At 37.5% G+C, this 23,601-nt stretch overlaps 1 protein-coding gene across 6 annotated transcripts in view; it reads right to left on the reverse strand.

Annotated features, from left to right (window-relative positions):
* The window catches only part of KCNIP4 (potassium voltage-gated channel interacting protein 4), a 429,697-nt gene that overhangs the window by 120,561 nt on the left and 285,535 nt on the right, over positions 1 to 23,601 (reverse strand). Inside the window, exon 1 of one of the 6 annotated variants that reach the window (XM_056361822.1) lies at positions 9,675 to 9,768. The exons of the other annotated variants lie outside the window; for them this stretch is intronic. Coding sequence (XP_056217797.1) covers positions 9,675 to 9,762 — 88 coding nt within the window. The 5' untranslated portion in view covers positions 9,763 to 9,768. Of the gene's footprint in view, positions 1 to 9,674; positions 9,769 to 23,601 lie in introns of those variants that run through there. 6 annotated transcript variants of the gene reach the window in all.

Here is a 23,601-nt window from a genome sequence, read left to right on the forward strand (position 1 = left end):
TGTCTAATCAGCTGGAATTGTGAGGCATTAAGATTCAATCTCTAAGCACATTTAGTGTGCATCCTGGCACGTTTTATTATCAGGCTATTATTTCTATTCTCTAGTACAGTTATTTAAGAACAGAATCCAGCATTATCAATATAGTGGGAAAGATTACGTGCTGTAATGGTTTTGGGGCTTTTTTTCCACCCCTTCCATGCATTCCAGCAAGCATATTGCCAAACTGCCTTAAATTTCATGAGGCATTTAATTGAACAAATGCAGAATAGAAACTTGATCACAGTGTTGTAGAGAAAAACACTTTCCTGACCACCTACTGTACAAATATTGAACTGACTTGGAACTGTGCAAAGTTCCAAATATTTTTTTCCATTTCTCTGGATTCCTGCTAGTATTGTAATGAGTGCAGTAACCCCAGCTGTTTCAGTGGCAGCATCTCCTTACATGCACAACTGCAGGCTTTCCTGCTGTTGCATTGTATTGATGATTTTCATAAATAATAATATCCTTTTAAATAGCTTTCATTGCCTTATGCAGTAGAAAAAGCAGTTTAAGAAAAATGAATAAATATATTATTAATAATGTATTACTTCTATACATTCACATTGCATCTTGTATATCAAAAACAGTTACCAATGACTGAAACATCCCTGAGAACAGCTAATAAATTTTATCAAGATAAAAATCACAGGGATTAATAAATTATTTGAAAACCTTCTGCAGATCTTTAGCTGCGTATTATCATTAAATTTCTTTTTTACAAGAGACTTGATTGGTATCTCACATTAAGCTGACATAGTCATTCATAAATCTTTTCTGTTCCCACCTCAGACACATCCTGCCTTTGTAGATCATCTTTGTTAAGTTTCGTGCTGGGCAATAGAGGCATAGAAGCAGGATCACTATTAGCAGAGCTGTTTTAAAAGCAGGTATGGCATGTTTGACATGCTGTTCTTTATAAAAATCTAAGTTTTCAAGTACAGCTTTTTGCTCAAAAGCGGTTCCAGTGTTCTCATTATGAACACCTCATTTAGAGACTCATGACTCATCTGCTCAATATCCTCAAAACCAAAGAGGGCACTAAGGGTGTTTAGGATGATAAAAATTTCATTAAACGAGCAAGATAGAAAACACAAAAAAGTTATTTTAACTTAAAGTGTAAAAAGTGTGAGCGATCCAGCTCTGAGAGCATTTGTTTCCTTATTTCATTTTTCTGAATATCTCAAAGAAACTCTTCAAAGTGGATTAATTCCTGGACACAGAGACATAAATGATCACTCTGCTATAGTTTCAACTAAATTCATGTTTTCCCCTGTTATGGTTAAAGATTGTGCCCAGCAATGCAGACCTTAAAAACAAACAAACAAACAAAATAAATTTATTCCATGTTTACATGGGCTGTATGAAATAGCTTTTGGTTATTCATGGAAGTTTGGTGTCTAATTCATTTAAAGACTACAAATTTGTAATCCAATTTATATGTCCAGGTATGGACAAACCTGAAATGGGTGGTAACTGTAGTACCATCTAAATTAACACTTTCCAACATGTATTAATTATTTAACAACACAGAAGTGCAGCAGCTGTCTCTTGAACAATCTTTTAGCTGATACAGCTTGGATCACTTTTTAATATTCTATTTAAAGAATAAGAATTGTACTATTGTTAATCAACTAAATTAATGATTAGTCCTATTTCTAAATAAACTTTATTTTCACCCTGTAGTTTTGCTGTGCATGCTGTGGTATGCATCTTACATTCAGATTTCCATGATAGATAATAGCAGTTTCCTCCTGGTGTACTGCATAATTTATATACTTACTAAAACCAGTTTTTTTATAAACAGAAGTAATCTGATTGACCAGAGAACATCTATAACAGATGTGATGATATCTCAGTAGCGAGACAGAATTGGCAGAGAGGACTGTCAGCCTTTTAACAAAGTGGAAACTATCTTTTCCCCAATGGAACAAGAGAAAAATGTGTGCACGTATCTCTATTCTAAGCTATGATTTGGTTCAGTAATCGATTCAATTACAGCATTTTCTGGTAGTGCATCACTAGTTAATATTACATAGGAGTTATGATCACTATGTAGTAAATTGAAACAGTAATTCTTATTTAAACAAAAAGATTTTTTCTTCCAATGAAGATATTTCTAAAATGCTGTCAAGATTCTCTTACAATGTAGTAGCACTCTCTCAATGTTATCTTAGATGAGATGCATTTAATGTCATGCCAGCATTTTGCTGACAGACAGTTGAAAAAGAGAACTTGCCACTGGAGAGGGCTCCAGGCAGAGCACTGTAGCTTGCAAATACTGCTTTGTCACACAGGTTGCTGTGGTGGGAACTGTCCAAAAGTTCCACTGGGGGGCGGGTGTGTGTGTGTGTGTTTCCAAAAAGATTGCATGGTTTACTCCAACTTTGGTAAGTTAAAAAAAAATAATGAAAAAGTTGTGGTCAATACCCAAAGTTGCACGTAAACCTGAATGGATTAGTACATTTGATTTTTATTACACTTATAAACTAATTTGACTTAAAGGAAGAGCACAGCATATAACACTAAAACGAGTACAAATTATTTTAAGAAATTGCAAATGATGTGCTAGTTGCTGTCACGACTGAATTCACATTGTGTGAAAGAGACAGTTTTAATGGTTGCCTCCTGGCAATAGGTTCTTATAACTGATGTGAAAGAAACATCTAACCCTTAGCATGACAAGGCGTTAACGGTCACAACAAATCTCTCTCAATCTTTGTGACTTACCAGGAGACTGACAAATCCATGTCAAAACCCTAGACTGTCTTGGCAGTGAACCTCAATGACAAACTATGTACTAAAAAAATTAAGTAATCCTCAACTACACTTCCGATATTTTCTGTGATTAAAAAAAAAAAAAAAAAAAACAGTCAGGATCCAATTAGCTCTAATCTATTAGCAAAATAATTGCAAAGAGTCAATTCTGAGAACTTTCTGGCAGAAAGAAACCATGCATTGTGTAAGTGCTATCCAGACACTGGCAAAAGTTAAAGGTTTGCTTCCATGACTTAACATGCAGGTAGCTGCTTTGAGTAATTCTAATAATCCGTAAGGTCTCAGGAGTATTTTGTCTTCATAAAGGATATGGCTATTGATAAGTATATAGCTGTAAAACTTCAAACAAAGAAACAATGCTCCATTATACAGAATTCACTTTCATCTTCAATATTAATTTCACAAAAACATGGAAATAAAAAAATACTGGAGTATATCCGGTGATGGGGGGGCTGATTTCAAGAGCAATGTGAACTTAATCATATTTTATGCTGACATTACAGATTCCAAAACATAATAAGTACAGGATTCAGTAATTTTCTTGCAGTTTTTCTCTTACAATAAATACATAGAATAAATCAGATTTTTTCAGTTGGAAGAGACCTACAACAGTTGTCTACTCCAACTGCTCAACTAATAAAGGGCTGACCAAAAGCTAAAGCATGTTCTTAAGGGCATTGTCCAAATGCTTGTTAAACACTGACAGGCTTCAGGCATCAACCGCCTCTTTCGGAACCCTGTTCCAGCATTTGACCACCCTCTTAGCAAAGAAATGCTTCCTAAAATCCTGACTAAACTTTTCCTAGCATCCCATGTATCCTATCCCTGGATACCAGGCAGAAGAGCTTAGCACCTGCCTCTCCACCTCCCCTCCTCAGGAAGCTGCAGAGAGCAATGAGGTTGGCCCTCAGCCTCCTTTTCTCCAAACTAGACAGGCCCAAAGCCCTCAGCTGCTCCTCACGGGATATTCCTACCAGCTTTGTTGCCCTCCTCTGGACACACTCCGGTACCTGAACATCCTTCTTAAAGTGGGGGGCCCAGCACAGCACACAGAACTGGAGGGGAGGCCGCCCCAGTGCTGAACACAGCAGGACGTCACGTCCGTGACCGGCTTGTTACACCGTGTTTGCTGCACCCCAGGACACGGCTTGCCCCCTTTGGCTGCCTGGGCACACTGCTGACTCGTGCCGAGCCTGCTGCCCATTGCCCTCCAGCCCCCTTTCTGCAGGGCTGCTCTCAAGCCACTCCTCTCCCCATTCATACTTGTACACAGAGCTGCTCCAGCCCAGGTGCAAATCTGGCATTTGGACTTGTTCCACTTCATCCCATTACTTGTTGCCCAATGCTCCAATCTATCTAGATCCCTCTCTGCAAGGCCTCCTGTCCCTTGAGAGAGTCAACAGCACCTCGCAGTTTGGTATTGCTGGCAAACTTGCTAACGGTGCATTCAACTCCTGCACCCAGAACACTGGTAGATGTATGAAACGGAACTGGCCCTTGAATTGAACCCTGAGGAACACCGCTGGTGACTGATCAGCAGCCAGATGTAGCTCTGTTCACTACAATTCACTACTGAATTTTTAGACATCAGAGATGCGTGCCCTTAGCAAAGAAGAATAATGAAGAAAAAGCAGGCTTTGCTTTCTTAATGGGGGGAGCACATAAAGAGTCTCGGGCTCTTTTCCACATTTGTGCTCCAGGATTTTGGTTATCTTTGAGCAAGGTATTCCACCTTTGGCCTTAGTTTGCTATCTGTGTATTGAAGCTATGCTGCTTTACAGAAAAAGGGAACTTTCTCAGATCTAGTTTGATCGCAATATGAAAGAAGTTTGAATTACTGCAATTATCCCACTGATCTAACTTATGTTCTCATAGAAGTCCCTTTACCCTCTTCAGCCTTTCACATTTATCATTGTAAGGCCTGAGAAAGACACAGTTAAAATAAATGGTGGATATTGAGCAGATCTCAGAAGTACTTTTAGAAATGTTTGCGCAGCCTACTGTAATAAAGGTTTCTTATTAGCACCCTTGTGTGTTAACAGGTAACCCCCCCAATAAAATATCAATTTTTTAACTTTTTAATTATTACTAGACCATCAGAAAAATATTGCATCTTGTCTTCCCACACTTAAATGCACACATCCAAAATTTTACAGTGAAATTAGCAGAAATGCTGGCAATTATGTAGTAACAATGTCTTTAGCACTAAATATCTAGTTCTAGTAAATTACTGCAGGTTTTGTTCTACCAAGTTTGTGTACTATTTTTCAAAAACTATGGGTTATAGCTATAACAGCCATGAGTAAAAATATTGAAAATGTTCTGCATGAACTGTTTCATGTCATCTTTTTTACAAATGTCTTGAACAGTAAAGATGCAGAGGTCATAGCGAGACAGTATTCTGTAGACACAGGTCTTTAGAAAAAGTAAATAATGAGAATTTTCCTTTTACTGGGTACCACAGTAGTCAAGCATTCTAGCTGAAAATGATGAAAACACACTAAATATGATGCTTAGAGTTTTACAAGCATCTATTAACTAATTAATGAACAAAAAAAGATGCTGGTGTAGTTTTAGACTTATTTTGTCTTAATCTCAAGGATTAGGTGAATTTGCTGCTTTTATCGTGTTTCCATTGGGAAAGAGAAAGCACACTCATACTTTGATTATACATATACATTGTACTGCCATAACTTCATATATTGAAAAAACATGAAAAATGGGGTCTAACTGTGCCCACAATAATTGTGGGACCTCTGAAGCACAGGAATACATTCCATTGGTAGTGTTCTGTGCATAAGAAATTATGAATTGCACATCATGTTTTATGGCACATTAAATAAATATTGGCTTCTCTGTGAAAATCATCTCCAAAGATTTTACTGATCAGATCTTAGGAGGCATTGACAGGACATTTCTGTGGTCAGTTGACCTTGGCTGGATGCCAGGTGCCCATCAAGCCACTGTATCACTCCACTCAGAACGGGGGGGGGGGGGGGGGGGAAATAAGATGAAAAAATAAGAAAATAAGATTAAAAGAAAACCCTTGTCTTTCAAGACAAAGGCAGTTTAACAAGGCTACAGCAAAACGTTGCGTGTGCAGAAACAAAGCAAAACAAAAGATGTTATTCTCTACTTCCCATCAGCGGGCGATGCATAGTCACCTGCTGGGAAGCAGGGCTTCAGTATGCGTAGCGGGTGCTCCAGAAGACAAATGTCTTAAACAACAAATGCCCCCTCTTCCTCCTCCTTTCTCTCAGCATTTATATCATCCCATTGGTCACTTTGGGTCAGCTGTCCTGGCTACATCCCCTGCTGAGATCTTGCCTACAAGGGGGAAGAAGGCTGGAGAGACAGCTGTGGTGCTGTGCTGCTCAGCACCAGCCAGCATCCCAGTGTGTGATCACCACCTTCCTAGCTGTACCACTACAAGCACAGCACTGAACGGCTTCTATGGGGATCAGCCAGACCCAATACAATTTCATAGCAAGTTTTTGAGTGTACATGGTCTGTTTAATCTGTAATCTGAAAACACAGTGTAAGTCAAAGACCAAGTTCCATCAGCAGTAATCAGAAATGAGAGAAGTTACCCTGAAGTCTGAGAGTCATCGTAAGGCAGAGACCAAAGGTGTATTCAGAGGCTCAGTAATGTTCAGATCACAAAATGAAACAACAAAAGCCAGGGGTAGAGGCCAGATCTGCTTTCCATTCTTGGACTTTAATAACATCTAATTAATTAATTTTCCACTCCTAGTGGTTTATTGGATTTCCAGAATAATGAAGAATTTGCAGGATTCACTTAATGGGAAAGTGGCAAGCAGTATTTGGCTGACTACTCGACTTCCTTAAGAAAATACTCATATTGCTCTTTTGGTTTCAGTGAAATCTCTCAGCTGGAGTCACTTTCAAAATGGGAACCATTTCAATGATTAATACCTTTTGGTCTTCTTAAGTATTCACACATCACAACACACCAGGAAATTAATTTTTATTTATTTAAGTCAAACTTTCAAAGTAAAGAGAAGCATGTACTTCTCTACTTACATTTTCCAACATCATCAAGAAATAATTGACCAAAAAAGAATGTACCTTTCTATAAAGGATTTTGTCCAACTAAAGCTGGGCAAGGCATAGGTTGCAATATTCATTTGACAACACAGACTACGTAGGAAGGAAAATAATCTGAGAATCAACCCAGATCTCAGGTTTTCTTCATTACTCCTCTTGTTCAAGCCTCTATGACGTATTCTAAACCAGCTTTTAGAACTTGAAGAAACATTTGGTCCAAACCTGGACCAAAATTTGCTAAAATTTCATTTATTCATTACATTAATAAATACATTTATATAGCACTGCATAACATCATATATTTAAAGACTTTTTAAACCTTTCATGCATTGAGCTAAGAGGAGGATGACTCAAGTTAGTGGATGATCTGACGTGCAGATATGTAACTGCTCCAAAATTAGCCACTTCATATTTATCACGGATTATATACCTACATGCCACCATTCAGTGCAGGGTATTTAATGGGCCATAAATCTTCTCCCTAGTTTGACTGTGTTCATTTATAAGTGTAGCACACGCAGTATATGCTGCTTACAAAGGACCAGATAAGACCATTGTCAAGTGACTTACTCAAGACAAGGTCACAAGTCACAAATTGAGCAGAACATCCCAATTCCTCATCTCTACTCCTTCACCCAATGTAACACAACTTGTACCAATACATTTCATGCAAACCAGGGTGGATGCAGTATTTATACTGCTGAGGAAGTAGGCAGCTAGGAACCAATGAGAATTTTTTTAGTTAATCTTTCAAAACAGTTTATTTTGAATTTATCTGTTATACCTAACCTGGATTTAGACTCATTCTTAACACATCTTAATAAAACTATTACTGTTGCCTTTTTCCTCAAAGCAACAAACTGTGAGGTAATATTTACCAAAACCATTTAAAATGAACTCAAGAAATGCACATATTTCCATTTCACACTGCAGACAAGAACATTCATTGAAATAAGAAAATGGTTTTTGACTAACCTTCACAAAGGGGAAGGTGTTCAGTGCAGTTTTGAGGATAAATTTGACAAAAGATTTTCAAGGAGACTAATACATGATTTCTTATTACTACAAGCTACCACAAATAATCACTGCTCTGCTATGTTGTACCACAATGTTTATCAAAGATTTACTCATTTTTGTAAACCTTTGTAGATAAAAAGGTGTTTTTGAAACATCCTGAAAAACTTGTTACAGACTTCCAGAACTTTGATAAGGTTCATTTACAGAAAACTGTACGCTACCTATAAAACATAACAGAGAAACATACTTAGAAGTACTCTACAGCTAACATGACAAGGACAGTGCCTTAAAAACACACAAAAACCCCACCTACAAGCAGGAAAACTAGTGAATGTACATTGACATAGATTTTGTATGTCAAAACTGCAGCTAAACAAGTTTATTACAGCCCAAAACCACCCCAACTTAAAGAGAATTAGTGGTGATAAACTGTTCCTCTTCTTATAAGAAAAGCCATATTCCCTAGATTATATAACACTGAGCAAAAAAAAATCTCTTGAGAAGCTTAGGAAAACAAACAAGTTGCATTCTATAAGTACTTTTCAAAGGACCGTCTAACTTACTAAAACACATTGCTGATTTGGCATTAAAAAAAATCCTTTGACACTGCTTCACTGGTGTCCCCACAAAAATAGAATTTCAAGAGAGTCCTTGAACACCCACCATTTTAAAAAGGTTATAATAGAAATTAATAACATGATAATCTCACTAATATAGACGAGTAATTACTGGACTAAAACCTCATAATAGTAACATTTTGCATAGAAATTGTGTTGTTTTAAATTTCAGACTGCAGATGCTCATTTGCAATATTAGCTGTAAATTTATTATCTTTTGAATAAGCTCCTTCAATTCACATATAGACTATAATTTGATGCATTCTTCACACACATACCACATCAAACGTACTGCAAGATTCCTGGTTTTACACAGTTTTAATGTAGTAGGAAAAAAAAAAAAAAACCTCTACCATCACCCAGGTTAGTATCTTCAGTATAGTCCTGAATAATTTTGCTTGTTGAGAAGCAGGAATTTCTCTAGCTCTGATAAAAATATTTTTTCATTTTAGAAGCTCTTTTGAACTTGTTCATTTGGAATTCAAGGGTCCACATTCCCAAGCCTAAAAGGTAGCCCCATGTACCTCTGTGAAGCAGATGACAGCCATTTATACTTTTAATAGTATATGGAAGAATTAATACTAATTCCCTGTGATTAAGTTGAAGTGGAGCACAGCATGTTTGTTTCAGCATATGACAAAAGTGCTCACAGCTTAAAGCAGGTCTGCTCTGATGTTTCAAAAAAAGATAAAAACTTTGTAAGAAGCTTTTCACCTGCTAACGTGACTTTAAAAATACACTTTTGAATCTCTCTGAGGTTACTCAGATTTCTTTTGCTTCAGTCCTTTCTGCAGGTATTTCTATGTCTACTAGTTCATTTAATGAGGGTTTACCTATCACCAAATCACATCTAATATGCTAATATGGAGCTGAAATCATACTGCCAATTGTGCCTCAGGAAAAAACAAACAAAAAAACCCTAAAACCAAACAGCAAAGATGTTGAGAAAAAGAAAGGCTCTCGACAATCCACTTACAAAGTGAAGAGTTTCACCTTGCAAAAAACAGATTTTTCTTAAAACCAGCACACAAGGAAGGAGAAGGTTCATTGCCCAGTGAAAAAATCAGACACAACCTAGCAGTGTTCCCCAGGGTCAGTACTGGGTCCAGTCTGTTCAACTCATCCACCAGTGACCTGGATGAGGGGACAGCGTACCTGAATACGATTCTTTGCCACCTGCTTTTGGTGAACTTGCTTTAGCAGAGGAGGTTGAACTAGATGATCTCCAGAGGTCCCTTCCCATCCTGACCATTTTGTGATTCCACTTGTGACCAAGCAGAAACCTACCAAGACTATGAAGTAGCAAAAAACCTCAGCCAATTTACTTGTCAATTCTAAATTCTACCTGATCTACACTGCAAAAACTAAGACTCCACAAAGACAACAGTGGCTAGTAACATTCTCAGAACCGTCATTTGATCCTTCTAATAAAAATCACAGGATAATTAAGGTTGGAAGGAACCTCAGGAAGTGTCTAGCCCAACCTCCTGCTCAAAGCTGGGCCAGCTATGAGACCAGGCCAGATTGCTTGGGGATTGACTTGCTTGCGTGTTGAAAACCAGACTGTACCTCTCTAGGCAGCCAGTCCCACTGCTGGACCGTCTTTGTAAAAAGCCAGAATGTCTCTTATTTCATTTTGTGACCATTATCTTGTCTTTCTGCCATGAAGCCCTATGAAGAAGCTATCTGTCTTCTCCATGACCTCCTTTTAGGTGCTGGGGTGCCCCGAATCTATCTCTTCTCCAGTCTGAAGCAGCAGCCTCAGCTCCCTCAAGCCTCTCCTCGCGAGGCACATGCTCCAGACCCCCCACCAGCTTAAAGGGCCTCCACTGAACTCCCTTCTGTTTATCAGTACTTCGTATTAGAGGACCCAGAATGGATGCAGCACTCTAGATGCAGTATAATGAGAGCAGTAACCAACTTCCCTCAACCTACTGGCTGTGATCCTTCCTGTTAATACAGCCATGGATGCTCCTAGCTTCAGCTTGAGGCAGCAACAATCCAGGCAGTATATTCAGCTTGCTATCTACCAGGTCCACCAGAGGCTTTCCAGCAGAGCTGCTCCCCAGTGTGTATTCCTTCCCAAGTGCAGGATTTGGCATTTGTTCTTATTGCATTTCATGACATTCCTGTTGGCCCATTCCTCCAGTCTGTCTAGGTCTTTCTGACTGGTGCCTCATCCAGTTTTGGCATCACCTGCAAACCTGTTGACAGCTCACTTTCTTTGCACTTTGTGGGTTATTGATAAAGCTTTGAGACACACGGGACAGGTCTCAGGATAGGTTCTTGTTCTCAGCCTCCAGGTAGAGTATGACGCACTATCCACTAAGCCTAGTCATCCAAACAGGTTTTTTTTTATCCACCTCATTGTCCACCAATCCAAACTGTAATTTCCTTGATACAATATTTCAAGTGCATGCAGGCTTTACCCACAGACAGAAAATAATACAAGTACAGAGCTGCAGGCTGAGTCCTATGTCTGGCTGCATTACTAGATCTTTTAAGCGCAGCTTGGAGAGTACAACAGAGATGTATTGCTGCCCCGACTAAAAAGCTGCAGGATCAAGCATCTATACAAATCATTTGAGAGAATACTTCAGTACAAAGTGCGGCCTTCTAAAATTTCTAATACCCATTCCTAATCTGCATTTTTGCAGTCTACGTAAGAGTCTAGATCATAGTCCAAGATGCACTTTTTATTAAAAGGAGCTTCTAATTTTCAACGAAAATCACGAACACTTTTGTTTTCATTACAGCTGTCTTACTGACATATCCTACAGTGATGTTTAGAGATCACCCAGATTACAGGATTATAACAGATTAGCAGGACCAAATGTTTGATTATACCTAAAGTACTTGTAGAGATTCAAGATGAACATGCAGAATAATTTTCATTCCAGAAAGCAGAAAGTAGTAATTTGTTGCTCAGTTAATTAAGTATGCAACTAAACCCCCCAAATATTAAAAAGTCCAATTCAAAACAAACTTGAATCATAAGCACATATTCATGAGAAGACATTTATGTTTGAAAATGCTACAAGATATGCTAGCTAAATATGTTTATTGGAAAAGCAAAAAAATTGCAACTCCTCCCAATCAACAATAGCTGATAAAATTTAATTAAATCAATGTCAGACAATGAAAGCTATAGCAAAGTATATATTTTAACTTGTTAAAGGCACATAGTTTAACTTTTTTTGAACAGTGTTTGCCCTCCAGTGGGGAAAAAACAAAAGGAGAAATAGAAGCTCTCCTATTCACTACCTTCAGAGGTTCTGTTGGTACCACATAGACCCTTGCTTGTCACCTATCTAGTTTAAAAATTATTTTTTAAATAAAAAATTAATCTATTTCTTCCACAATTATTTTTTCAATCTTAGTCCCTACTCTGTACTTAGAAGTACTAACTCTATGCCTCCCAATTTTTAATGCTAGAATCTGCTTTTCTCACATAGTATTTTTTCGACTCTGCTCTTGCTTTTAGTTTATCGGCTGTTCTCAGAATCTCAAGAACAATATGGTGAAGACCTACGGTCATGGACTGGTAGCTTGCTGTTCCATATTGTTTTCTACAAATTTCCACATTATTTGTATATGGCCTGCTTAACACTATATTGTTTATCTAGTAATTGCAGGTTGTACACATTTCTAACCAGTGATACAGAAGCCCTTGGTTTCACTACTGCTAAGCAAAAAAGAAAAGTACAGTACATGATACATGATAATTTACTATTATGTTCCTCCAGAAATATGTGCCTTCAAAGAAATAACCATTCTACTTTTAGACTGCACAAGGGTTTTCTGCCAAGATTGTCCACTGGGAAAAGAAAATACTCCAAACAGAATCACAGAAATGTCTTTTCCAACTAAACGATTAAGATCAAGTCCAACTATTAAACAAGGACTGCCAAGTCTACCACTAAACCATGTCCCTAAGCACCACATCTATGCATTTTTTTAAACACTTCCAGGGATGCTGATTCCACCACCTCCCTGGGCAGCCTGTTCCAATGCTTGACCACCTTTTTGGTGAATAAATTTTTCCTAATATTCATTCTAAACCTCCCCTGGAGCAACTTCAGGCTGTTTCTTCTTGTCCTGTCTTGTCCCTGTCACTTGGGAGAAGAGACCTACCCCCACCTGTCTACAATCTACTTTCTGGTGGTTGTAAAGAGCAATAAGGTGCCCCCCCCAGCCTCCTTCTCTCCAGGCTAAACCACTCCAGTTCCCTCAGCCGTCCCTCACTGTTGTGTTCTGCTCTTATAGTTCTTAGTGCATTCCCAATGCCACATCATCAAGAAAAATGGACTCAGATTCTGTAAGACTGAAGAAAAAATGAAATCAAGACTTTTATTGATATAGGTAGATTCATTCTTTTTTCACTGTGCTATCCAACAGAAGATTGTGGGGCTCAGACTTTTACTCATTCTTGTATTTTTTGATGATCTAGCAAAACAGAAACACAGACTACAGACTCAAATTCAAGAGTATGATTTGCTTTTGTAAGTGGCTCAGCTGGTCACAGTTTTAGAAGCTATAAGTAACACCATAAAAGGATCAAATCTATAGATCCCGATAGGCCATTTACACGTAAGAATTACTCATACAATGGGATATTTGCATTCTATTTCAGTGGGGTTTTTTCCCTTACGTCTTCAAGATATAAGATGCAACACTACGATTAAGACTAAAAACAAAGAAATAAAATGAAAAACATTTTATATTTAAACATTACAACAACAATAATCGATCCAAATTTTGAGCTAAGAATAAAATTCCAAAAGTTAAGACACACTTTTATATATATATATATATATATATAAAATAATTATCTTGCAATGGCTGAAGAGGTTTTAATTGGTAGTATCAAATAACTACATTCCCTGTTTGCTTGTCTTCTTATATCACCACTAAAAATAGAATTTTCTTATTGAAAAGATCATCCAAAGGATGTAAGAATAGTAATACTTTTGCAATCACCGCTTCAGAACAGTGATTCAGTTTCATTCAGATCCACAGAATATTACCTATAGCATCTGTTTATTATTTATAAAATCCCATTCCCAGCTGTACTACAAGAAAGTGATCTTTCCCTTAATGCCATGAAACTTTTACCATTTATAAACTTAGAAAAAGAATGTAGGTAATGCTGCAGCATTATCATTTATCTCAAGTGCTGAATTAACTGTACAGTAAATAGTAAGAAATACATCATTCAGGAAAAGTTGGTCTGATGCAAACCCCACAGTACAGTGAAAAATGAATTCAAGTACAAACCTAGCTTTTCAACGTACAGAGTCTTTAATTTCTTTATCAACTTATTTTTGCTAAAGCTAAGGTTCCACTTAAGTGTTTTGTTGGATCAGGAACAGATTTTTTAGAAGTCTCCAGAATTACACAGAATTACACTCCAAGCTACTTGGTATTTACAAGCCCATTCATATGTCTGAAATTGTGTATTCTTTATTCATATGTAGATTTGAAAGGAGTTTACAGTCAAACATTGTAAAATACAGTGGGGGCTTTTGGGTGTGCTTTGTTTTGGTGTTTGGGTTTTTTTTTTGTGTGTGTTAGATCTTGTGCATAAAGAGAACCCCCGGGGGGGGGGGGGGGGCGTAAAGTGGGGAGGTGGGTGCAACCACAACCAAAAAGCACTTCATGTATTGAGTTTGGAACGGAAAGGGTTTGTTTATGCTGTTTCGTCAAAAGTCTCAGTGAACTGAAAACTGGTTAGAGCATCAAGTGACAAACTCCTGACAGATTTCTCTATCCAAATAACACTGCAGGAAATAAGCGGAAAAATTATTGACTTGTATGACTGGATCCTGTAATGGGGCACAACAAATCACTACTGTCTCCTTTAAGGTCCAGATTCCATGAAACAAGGGCCAGATCAAAAAATCATCTCAGTCCCACTGTACTGCCAAAGTTTTGACTTTCTTGGCCACCACAGTGGCCACAGAGTTTCCTCTAAGGATAGATTCGTAATGATCAAGGTGAAGAAACATTATTTTACAAATGAGCTAACTGCATACACTTCACTCTTCTCAGATTTCCTTCATTTCTAGAGCTAAAATAACACTAAAAGACAGCTAATCGTGCTTCCCATTTCTACTTTATACAGGAGAAAATGGAGGCAAAAATGGAGAACTTATGTTCAGGTCTACAGGCAATGGTCCCAGAGGACATGACTACAGACTGAAATCTGTTACTAGCTAGTCTTATATAACATGAAAACCTGAAGTTCAATTTTATCAGACTACTAGGGTTTTTTTCAAACAAATGTCCTGAACACATTTTTTTAAGAAGCAGTCAAAAATAATTAAATCATCATACTGAGAGTGAAGTTTATAAATATTAAAAATCAGATTGAATCCTACTCTTCAAGCATCACCGCTTTATTATATCACTGCTCAGAGAAACCAAGTTTAGAGCCGTAATAGCAGCTGGGTGGCATCACACTACAGCATGTGGGCTGCTGGAGCAGCAGTGAAGGTATTGAATACAATCTAGCTACAGATTTTATTCAATCTACAAATTGAATCATCACACTGTTTAAACTCCCTCCCGTAGCCTCAAGGAAGTAGCATGTGGCACCATTAAAGTGATGGCTGCCAATTTTTCCTGTGGTGCAACTCTTTCTTTTCATCATATTTAGATTAACTTTTTTCCAAATTAACAATATGACATGCACAAAGAAATAATTGAGCTGTTTGAGCCAGGGGTGGGGTGGGATGGGTGGGTTATTCTATTAATGATCACATTTGTACACAGGCAGACAAACACTAAAGATCAAAACCTAAAATTTATCTAAAATAATTCAGTATTATTGTATATCCTCTTCACTTTGGAAAGCCAGAGAAAAGAGAAGGGAATGACTAACATAGGGGAGTTACAAAATTAAATGGAAAATTTCAAAGTATTTGGCAAAGCATTTCTTCTAAGAAAAAAGTGATGTTCAAAAGAAAATGAAGAGATCATCGGAATGGGAGTCCTGGTTTCTCCATCAGGGAGATTTAGCTCAGGGAGCTAAATACTTCCATTGTACCATTAAATCCCTCAGCATCAAAAGATTCAAAGCTAGTTACAAAAAGATTGATTTTAACTTTCACAGAAATGCAGCACTAAAAGTATGCATTGTTCATTATCACTGCACATTCAACAATCCTTTTAATGAATTGATGAAAATCCTTAAAACATTTTTCCTCTTCCTGCTCCTATTGGAAAATTGTCTTGGAGCTTCATCAATTTCCAGCATAAGGTGACTCACAGACAGTTTAACCTATTACTTGTGGCAACTTAATAATTTACCTTGGACACAATTTTTTCTGCCTCTTGAACATATCTCACTCTGCTTTCTCTTTTGCTGTGCTAAATGAGTCAGCTTCTTTCAGCTTCCTCCCGTAAGAAAGCTTCTCCACCTCCCTTGCTGTCCGTGTACATTACCACTCTGCCAATCTGAATTCATCTCTCAAACCTTAACCTGATGAGCACAGCATCATAAATCAAAACGAGCTGTCACAGGCTCTGATCCCTGTATGAAACAGGCCCATTACCTGACAGTCACAGCCCCAGATACCACAGGACAGGAGTTATGTCCATCAGTCACAAATCCAGCAGGGACACCGATCCTTCAGAGCCTTCCTCATCCCTCACCTTAGCCACCCGCTTTAAGAGTCACCATTGCAACACCTCAGCCTCTGTGGGGAGCGGGCACAAGGCTTGTATGGCCCTGAAGTGGAAGAGGAGCTGCACTGCCACGTACAAGCCGGCGTGCCAGGGCGCACATCGGGCGCCAGGGCCCCCCTGTCTTGGGATAGCAGGGAGATGGCAAGCGCTGCCATCCACACCACCGCCACGCTGCCTGCACCACCAGGCACCTCCCCCAACTTCACCTCAGTCTGAGTCCTAAGTGTGAAACCAACCAAAAGGAGTAAATATAATACATTTAATTAAAAGTGCCTAACGGTGCTTTTCAACTTCTGCAAAATAATCCATTCTCACAGAGATTGCGGTGCTACATTTTTGAAACTAGGGGGGGCCTTCTCTCTCTTCTACCTTTCTTGCTGCAGCTGAAGGTATTTACCTCAGAGGGACAGACCTACATTCAAAGCCCTCCTCTGCTGAAGGCAAAGCAAGGATCTTTTTTAGAGCAACTGCCACACTGACATACAAATTAGTAGGATGTCTGGTTGGTGTTTGTCTTCCTTTCTCCACTTTAAAAAAATGATCAAAAATCCAAGGTATACCTAAGTCCCTTTTTCTCTGGCCTAATAAATTTTGAGGGAAGTGTGAGCATACATACATTGGCACCAAGTTGCTCTAAAATACCGTATGTTGCTCTGGATTGGATGTGAAACTGAATTCCTTTCTGGGCTGTGAACAACGTTAATTTCAAGAAGGAAAAAAAAAAAAGCCCAACAAATCAGAATCAAAACCACAAAACATTTTGGAGACTCTTAAAGAAAAGTAAAATTATTTCAAGATGCCTGACTGTCAGACACATAGATACAGTCTAGCAAATACAGGAGAAAGCTGCACAGAACTAAAATGTTTTTGCCTTTTCAATCCAATATTTCAATGTTTTTGAGCATGACTGTAATAGGCGGGATACATCTGCTCACCATCATCTGTAGCGTTTCCTGTTCATGGAAAGAACAGATGGAGCCTCAGTAATCCTCAACAGATCTTATTGAACTATGTTTTGGAATAACATCAAAACTGGAATACACAATATTTTATTGATGGAAAAAAAACCTCAGCTACCAAAAAAAAAAAAAAAAGCCACAAAAGAAGCTAGCATTAAAAGAACTTATTTTTCTGTAGCAATTTATCCCACTGAGTTCTGAAGTTTTATTGAAAAATCTTTTTTTATTATTATTTTAATGAACACAGATATTTGAAGTGGGATTTTTTTGAATGTTTCACGTTACAGCAGTAAAACGGCAGGGCAATCAACTAACCACATTTAGAGCGTATTACTTTTTTCAAAAACTGCTGGTTAACCAAAACAGAGAGTAATCACCTTTGGTATTTGTAGGGTTACACATTTCAGTTTCTGTCACTTACTAGTGACATCAGCAAATATTTTTTTTTAAGCAGCTCAGATGTAAGGTACAACACATTTGTCCCATTCAAAGAGCAGTTATAGGAATGAAATGCAATCCAGTCTGTCTGAACTCTTCTGTCTCCCTCCTTGTTCTTAGCACAAGAAGTTTGCATGTGACTGGACACATCCTCCCCTTTTTTTATTTTTATTTTTTTCTCCCAGAAATCACCTATTCCCAGGAGTTTCACCTCCTGCATAAACCAGCAGTTTAGTAAGGCCTCTATATGGGTGCAACAGGTTGCCAACTTACCATCTGGCCCAATGCAAGTTCTGTGTTTTCCAGGCAAGAGAAACATACAGCCCACGTGTGGCATCCAGACACAGATCCTAGCCAAGGAGATCAGCATTCTGCTGATGCCTAACAGCAAACCTTCAAGCACAGCTTATTGATCATGTCTGATTACCTGATCCTAAGAGCCTTGACACAGCCAATAAAAGGCATGTGAAGAATGATGACAGCGTTTGGAGAAGAATATGTTTCCACAGAGAAAAAATTACAAATTATGGTCACAGATTTCAAACTAGCATTTATGTTAATCTTTAAAAATAATCTACGATATCACTTTCCTAGTCACAAATTCGGAGGTATGAACTTGTGGTAGATGAAGTATTTAAACTCTGCTTCTTTTCGAGTTTCCTATTTTATGAACCTACACAGGACAAAGAGCACGTATTTTAAAAAGCATAATTAGAAGAACAGTTGCCATTTCTGGCCGTTGTTCTGTAACTATTCCTGTTGCAGCAGATCAAGTAGCAGATATAGCTTGCCTACAGAAAACAGCTTACTGAAGTAACAAGAGCCTTAAAAAAGTAAAAGCTAAGAAGCAGAGTCTCAAAAGGAGGTATCGCTAGACAGACAAATATGCAGAAGAAACCTTTTCTTTAAAGAACGGAACACATTTCAAGATTCTGCAGTTGGAGGAGTTCACAATTAGGTTTTACATCTACAGTGTAAACTTTGACATCACTTCACATGAACACAGCAGTGCAGTCCTAGACTCTATTCCTTAGAGCTGAAAAATTTTCAAAATGTAAAGCCAGAGTGACTGTAAGAGCTGTCGATCTCTTTTTACTCTTAAAGCATCGGCAGAGCATATACTGACAGAACATCATCTCTTTGCCCAAGGTTCTCCCCCAGTCCTTTGCTTTATTCCCACTCCATAACCTAAAGATCTAAAGCGTGCAACATGTCTTACCCTATCAATCTATCCTAGACAACTTAGAATCTTTTCTCTAAAGTTGGGCAGTATTTGCTATGCATCGCATCGCATGCACTTCAAGAAAACCTGTCCCTTCTGTTCACAAGCAATCACTGACTGCATAGGTACCATGAACCTCTACCCAAAGCACTTCCCAAGTCTTCCTCCACTCCTCTGTTTTACTCACGTTGAGTTAATGGGTTTGGCGAAAATAAGTTTAAGAGCAAGAAACTGTTATAAGCATAGGATCTGTTGGTTGAAACTCGGTTAATACTTCCCATTGTATCACACGGTAGTTAAAAAAGATTTTGTAATTTTCGGAGTTCCTTGCCTGTTTGAATGCATAGAAGCCTTTTTAGCACTAGCCTTGGGTTTCACTGAACTTTTTATTAATTCCTAAACATGATAATTCCTTGAAAAGCTTGAGTACTATCAGACTTTTGATTTTGAGTCTTAAAGCAACTTCAAAAATGGGAAGAAGCTTACAGAAAGAAAGGTGTTAGCTAATTTAAGAAAATATTAGGCTCTGAAGTTTAGATTAAATTTTTGTTTCAAAATGCTTACTGGTTAATTCATGATATGTTCTAGTTTGATTAATCTTAGTGGATTTGAACAAACACACCACCACCAAATCAGGTATGCATGCAATATTCAGAATTCTGACCATTTCTAGTATGTACAGTGAGATGAGCTTTTTTAGCTACAGTAGCAGTTAAAATGTAAGCTAAGAACTTAGCATTTGAAGTAAACAATACTTGCAAGAATTTACACAGACTTTCAGACTACTAGACTAATCTATGTAGCATCTAACTACAGTTAGCAACAGTAGCTGTAACAACTGTTCATAGAAGCATGTATAGAAATTTATTCAGAAAGCAAAAAGTATATGTTGGTTTGCCACTACATTATTATAGGACAACATAGTTTAACAATTATTACTCTCCAATGGTTTTTCAACAATCTTTGCGAAGCTAGCCAATCTAAGTCTAGTTATTAATTAAAAAATAACCATCCAGTTAAAAAGAAAAAACACACTAATCAAATCAGAATTAATGGGTTTGGAGACTTAATTGCCACTGCATTCTAAAACCAGTCTGGTATCTCAGAGTGATGAGTACCCTTCTTTGTCCTTCGCATATTTGGAATCAGAGTATCTATCATTGCTCCTCTGTATCATAGCTGTCCTGCTCTAGCAAGGTCTGAGAAAAGCTTAGGCTCTTTGCTTCTGCTTTTTAACTTTCTAGAAAAGCAAAAGCAGGCCTCAGTTCAATCTTATTAATGAGAGCTCCTTAGAAATGGGTAACCTGGAATATGTAAACACCCAGGACCTTTCCTTCCATTTTATGGCATGTTCACTAGACTAGAACCATGTCTTTGTTATCTTTCATTTTCTTGTCTAGTGAGTCTGGTAATAAGGCTGCACAACACCTACCGCTTTACTAGCAGCATTGAGTTTAAAATTTTCGTCTGAGCTAGATCATACAATTTTTAATTCTCCCAAATCAGGGGGAGAACTGCAGAGCTGCCTACACCTATGGGGTGCAGGAGACTTCATGGCATACACAGTACAACTAGGCAGTATATTATTTGTATGGATGTCTCTACAGTCTGAAACAATAACGCCAGATCTTAATTTGAACTGTCTCCTGTTTTCCAGCTGACACTCCAAAGCATCTAACAGGCATTATGGATATAAAAATGAGGTCCATAAACATTCCACATGTTAATTAAAAATAAATAAATACGTGTGTGTGCAATTTTATGTGTCACAATTATTTGACCCTGTATCTGGTCTCCTTGTCTAAGAAGGCATGTAGAGCCCACACAGAAAACATGTTTAGAGGTGTAGTTTTGCACAGACTAACCTGTATGTGCCCAGGTCTCTTGTTGGATTACAGTAACTACTGATCTTGTTATTCCTTTCCCCTGCAGTTTCAGTTCAGTTAGAAAATTGCCTAAATACCACATCACGTAGCTACAATTTCACAAAAAGAAATACCTAAAAGGAAAGTTATCATTAGCAAGCTCATTGAAATCTTTTGTAAAAAAGTATGAAATTAGAGATAAGAAGATTAAATACTTCAAGTGACTAAGCTGCAATAAGAAATTTAACTTGTTTCTGCCAACACCCATTGTGCTTCTTTAACATATTGTTATTTGTTTAAAAACTGTGACTGTTGGGTATATCAACAGTGCAATCTAGCATTTTTAGAGCTATTTCTAAGCGTATACAGAAATTTTGTGGTTAGCATACAAAAGCACACAATAATTACAGTTATTTCACTTAGAAAAAGATAGACTTCCCAGCTCCCCCAAATTCTACCATATAGCAGAGATTTGCAAACTATTGTGATTTGGAACTTCATTTCTATAAACTATTTGGAGTCCCACATATTTTTGCTTCTCCAGGTACAGCCAGCATTAAAGAGTTGGTGCTCAGAAGTGCTCAGCATTCAGATATCTGAACAATCAGACTTCTTTAAAATGGATTGAAGTTTAGAACAAGAGAAGACAAAGCACTTACTTTTTTTTTTTTGTTGCTGGCCTTCATTTACACGTGTGCACAATACCTTCTATTCCTCATTAATATAGTATCAGTTACAAGTCATGTGAGCCCAGGGAATATTCAGAGGACTTAAATAACAACAAAATAACTCCAGTTATTCAGAGAGCTCAGTATGAAATTAAAGACTGAATGTCTTAAAACAACTTAAAATACACAATTACAAAAATGAAATCACAATTCCCTCACTTTCAGTGCCATTTAGAAATAGAATATTGGCTTTGTCCAATAAGCATGCACTTGCAACCTTTTTTTTTTTTCCTTATGCTTAAAAGAGCTTTAGCAAAAAGATGAAGCCCCAAAGAAAATATTTTAACTTAAAATTATGTTCTGTGGGTCATCACCTTGATTTAAAAATAAATAATAATCCTCAAATGGTTAACATTTGGAAAACAATACCTACAGAAATGACAGTACAGGCTTTCAGCTTGGAAGAGCTGAATGAAGGCAGCAGCTGCAGAAGGTGTTTGATTCCCCCCTATTCCACCCACAAGTGCATGCTTTTTATTTTTTGTTGCTTTTGTTTCTAATCGTAGAAAAGAATAAGAATCCTGGATGGAAATACACTCCCCCTCCCAGTCTTTAAGTCATCTTTATTTTGCAACCAGGAAAATTGTATTTTTCCACTCTTTTTTTGTAACATCCCTCAAATGAAAAACGTCATTTTGGAGCCCTACTACTTTCCATTTCCCATCAGAATAATCATCCTCTTTCCAGCTGGCTGTAGCATTCATTGCAGTATCCAGACTTTTCTATTGACAGCTATAAATTTTAACTGGAAATATTTAGTTCCAAACAAAGTCTTATCAAATGGCTTTCGCATAAGTAGACTTGTTAGGCACACATCCATATAAGCAAATGGGAGTAAGCCGAATCATTCAGTGTTCCCCAAACTGAAACAGAAACTTTTTCATTAACAGAAGTTATGACAGCCCTCCCTGAATCTTAATGCATGAATATAAAATTTAATTTTAGTCATTTGCAATTGTTACAAAACTAAATTATCTCTTTACTGCTACAGAATGAATGAATCTTCATTGTTATAATCAGAAGTCATTAACCTAAACTAGGAAGGTGTGAAATTAATGTTGCAACAGCCTCAAATTTCAGTATGTTTGCTGAGGGATATTTAAAAAAACCCAAAAAACCAAAAAAACAAACCAGTGGCACATAGGTTAATTGCTTCAAGAGAGCTGAATAATATATTTTCTCCAGATTACTCAAACTATTTATTTATTGCTTTTAAACAAGGGTGTAATTTAATCCAGTTATTCAACTTTTGCCAGAAATTTCAGTTTAGCATAACATTTGCAATTTAATTAAATGGTAATAAAATCCATCACTCATATCACCTGCAGACGAGGACGTGGGTGGCTCAATTACTTCAGTGTTTACAGCTCACCGAGTTGTGAAGGGCAAATGGAACCTTTTTCACATTACTAAACAGCACTAATTTGAGAACTAGCACTGGAGGAAGATATGAATGTTTTGTTTCAGATTCCAAAAATGGAATAATAAACAGAGGGGCAGGATGAATATATCAGTGTTCCCTTATGATAAAGGGAAAGAAAAAAAGAACAACTCAACTCTGATTAATAATTAGGGTGTCTTTAAAAAATAAGAGAGTAGCATTTCAAGAAAAAGGAAACCTGATTTTTGTTGTGCTATTAATCAGTCCATGTCTGTACAGATTTAGTCTCATATTTCTTCTGATCTTTATATAGATTTGGAAGGCAACCTTTAGGTTATTAGCTAGAATTAGTAATTCCTTATTTTTTCCCTCCATGTTGACTATGGCTTTTTTTTCTTTTCTCTCTTTTTTTTTTTTTTTTTAAATAAGTCTTATAGTATACAATAACTCCTCAAGGCATGGTGAAGTTCACAGGGATCCTTGGCATTTTCCTCTAAGTTCTGAGCAGGTATGAGAAAAGTCTGTTGTCCCCCAAAATACCTTTAATGTCTGCTAAGCTAAGGAAAAAAGCAGGAAGGCTTCAGTGCAAGGTTCACACATTCCTGTGTAATCTTCCTTCTCTTGGATTGATGCTGCTATAGATACTACAGCTACTGATACCACATTCAATAACCATATTCAATTGCAGTCATTTTTGGAAAATATTTCATTCAGTCTGGTTTCATCATGCATACCCTTAGCATAATTTTTCTTTATTTACTATCTCTTTCAAAAGACATCTTCTTTTCTTAAATGGCTAC

The sequence above is a fragment of the Falco biarmicus genome, chromosome 1, assembly GCF_023638135.1.
Source record: "Falco biarmicus isolate bFalBia1 chromosome 1, bFalBia1.pri, whole genome shotgun sequence".
In the NCBI taxonomy this organism is placed as follows: Eukaryota; Metazoa; Chordata; class Aves; order Falconiformes; family Falconidae; genus Falco; species Falco biarmicus.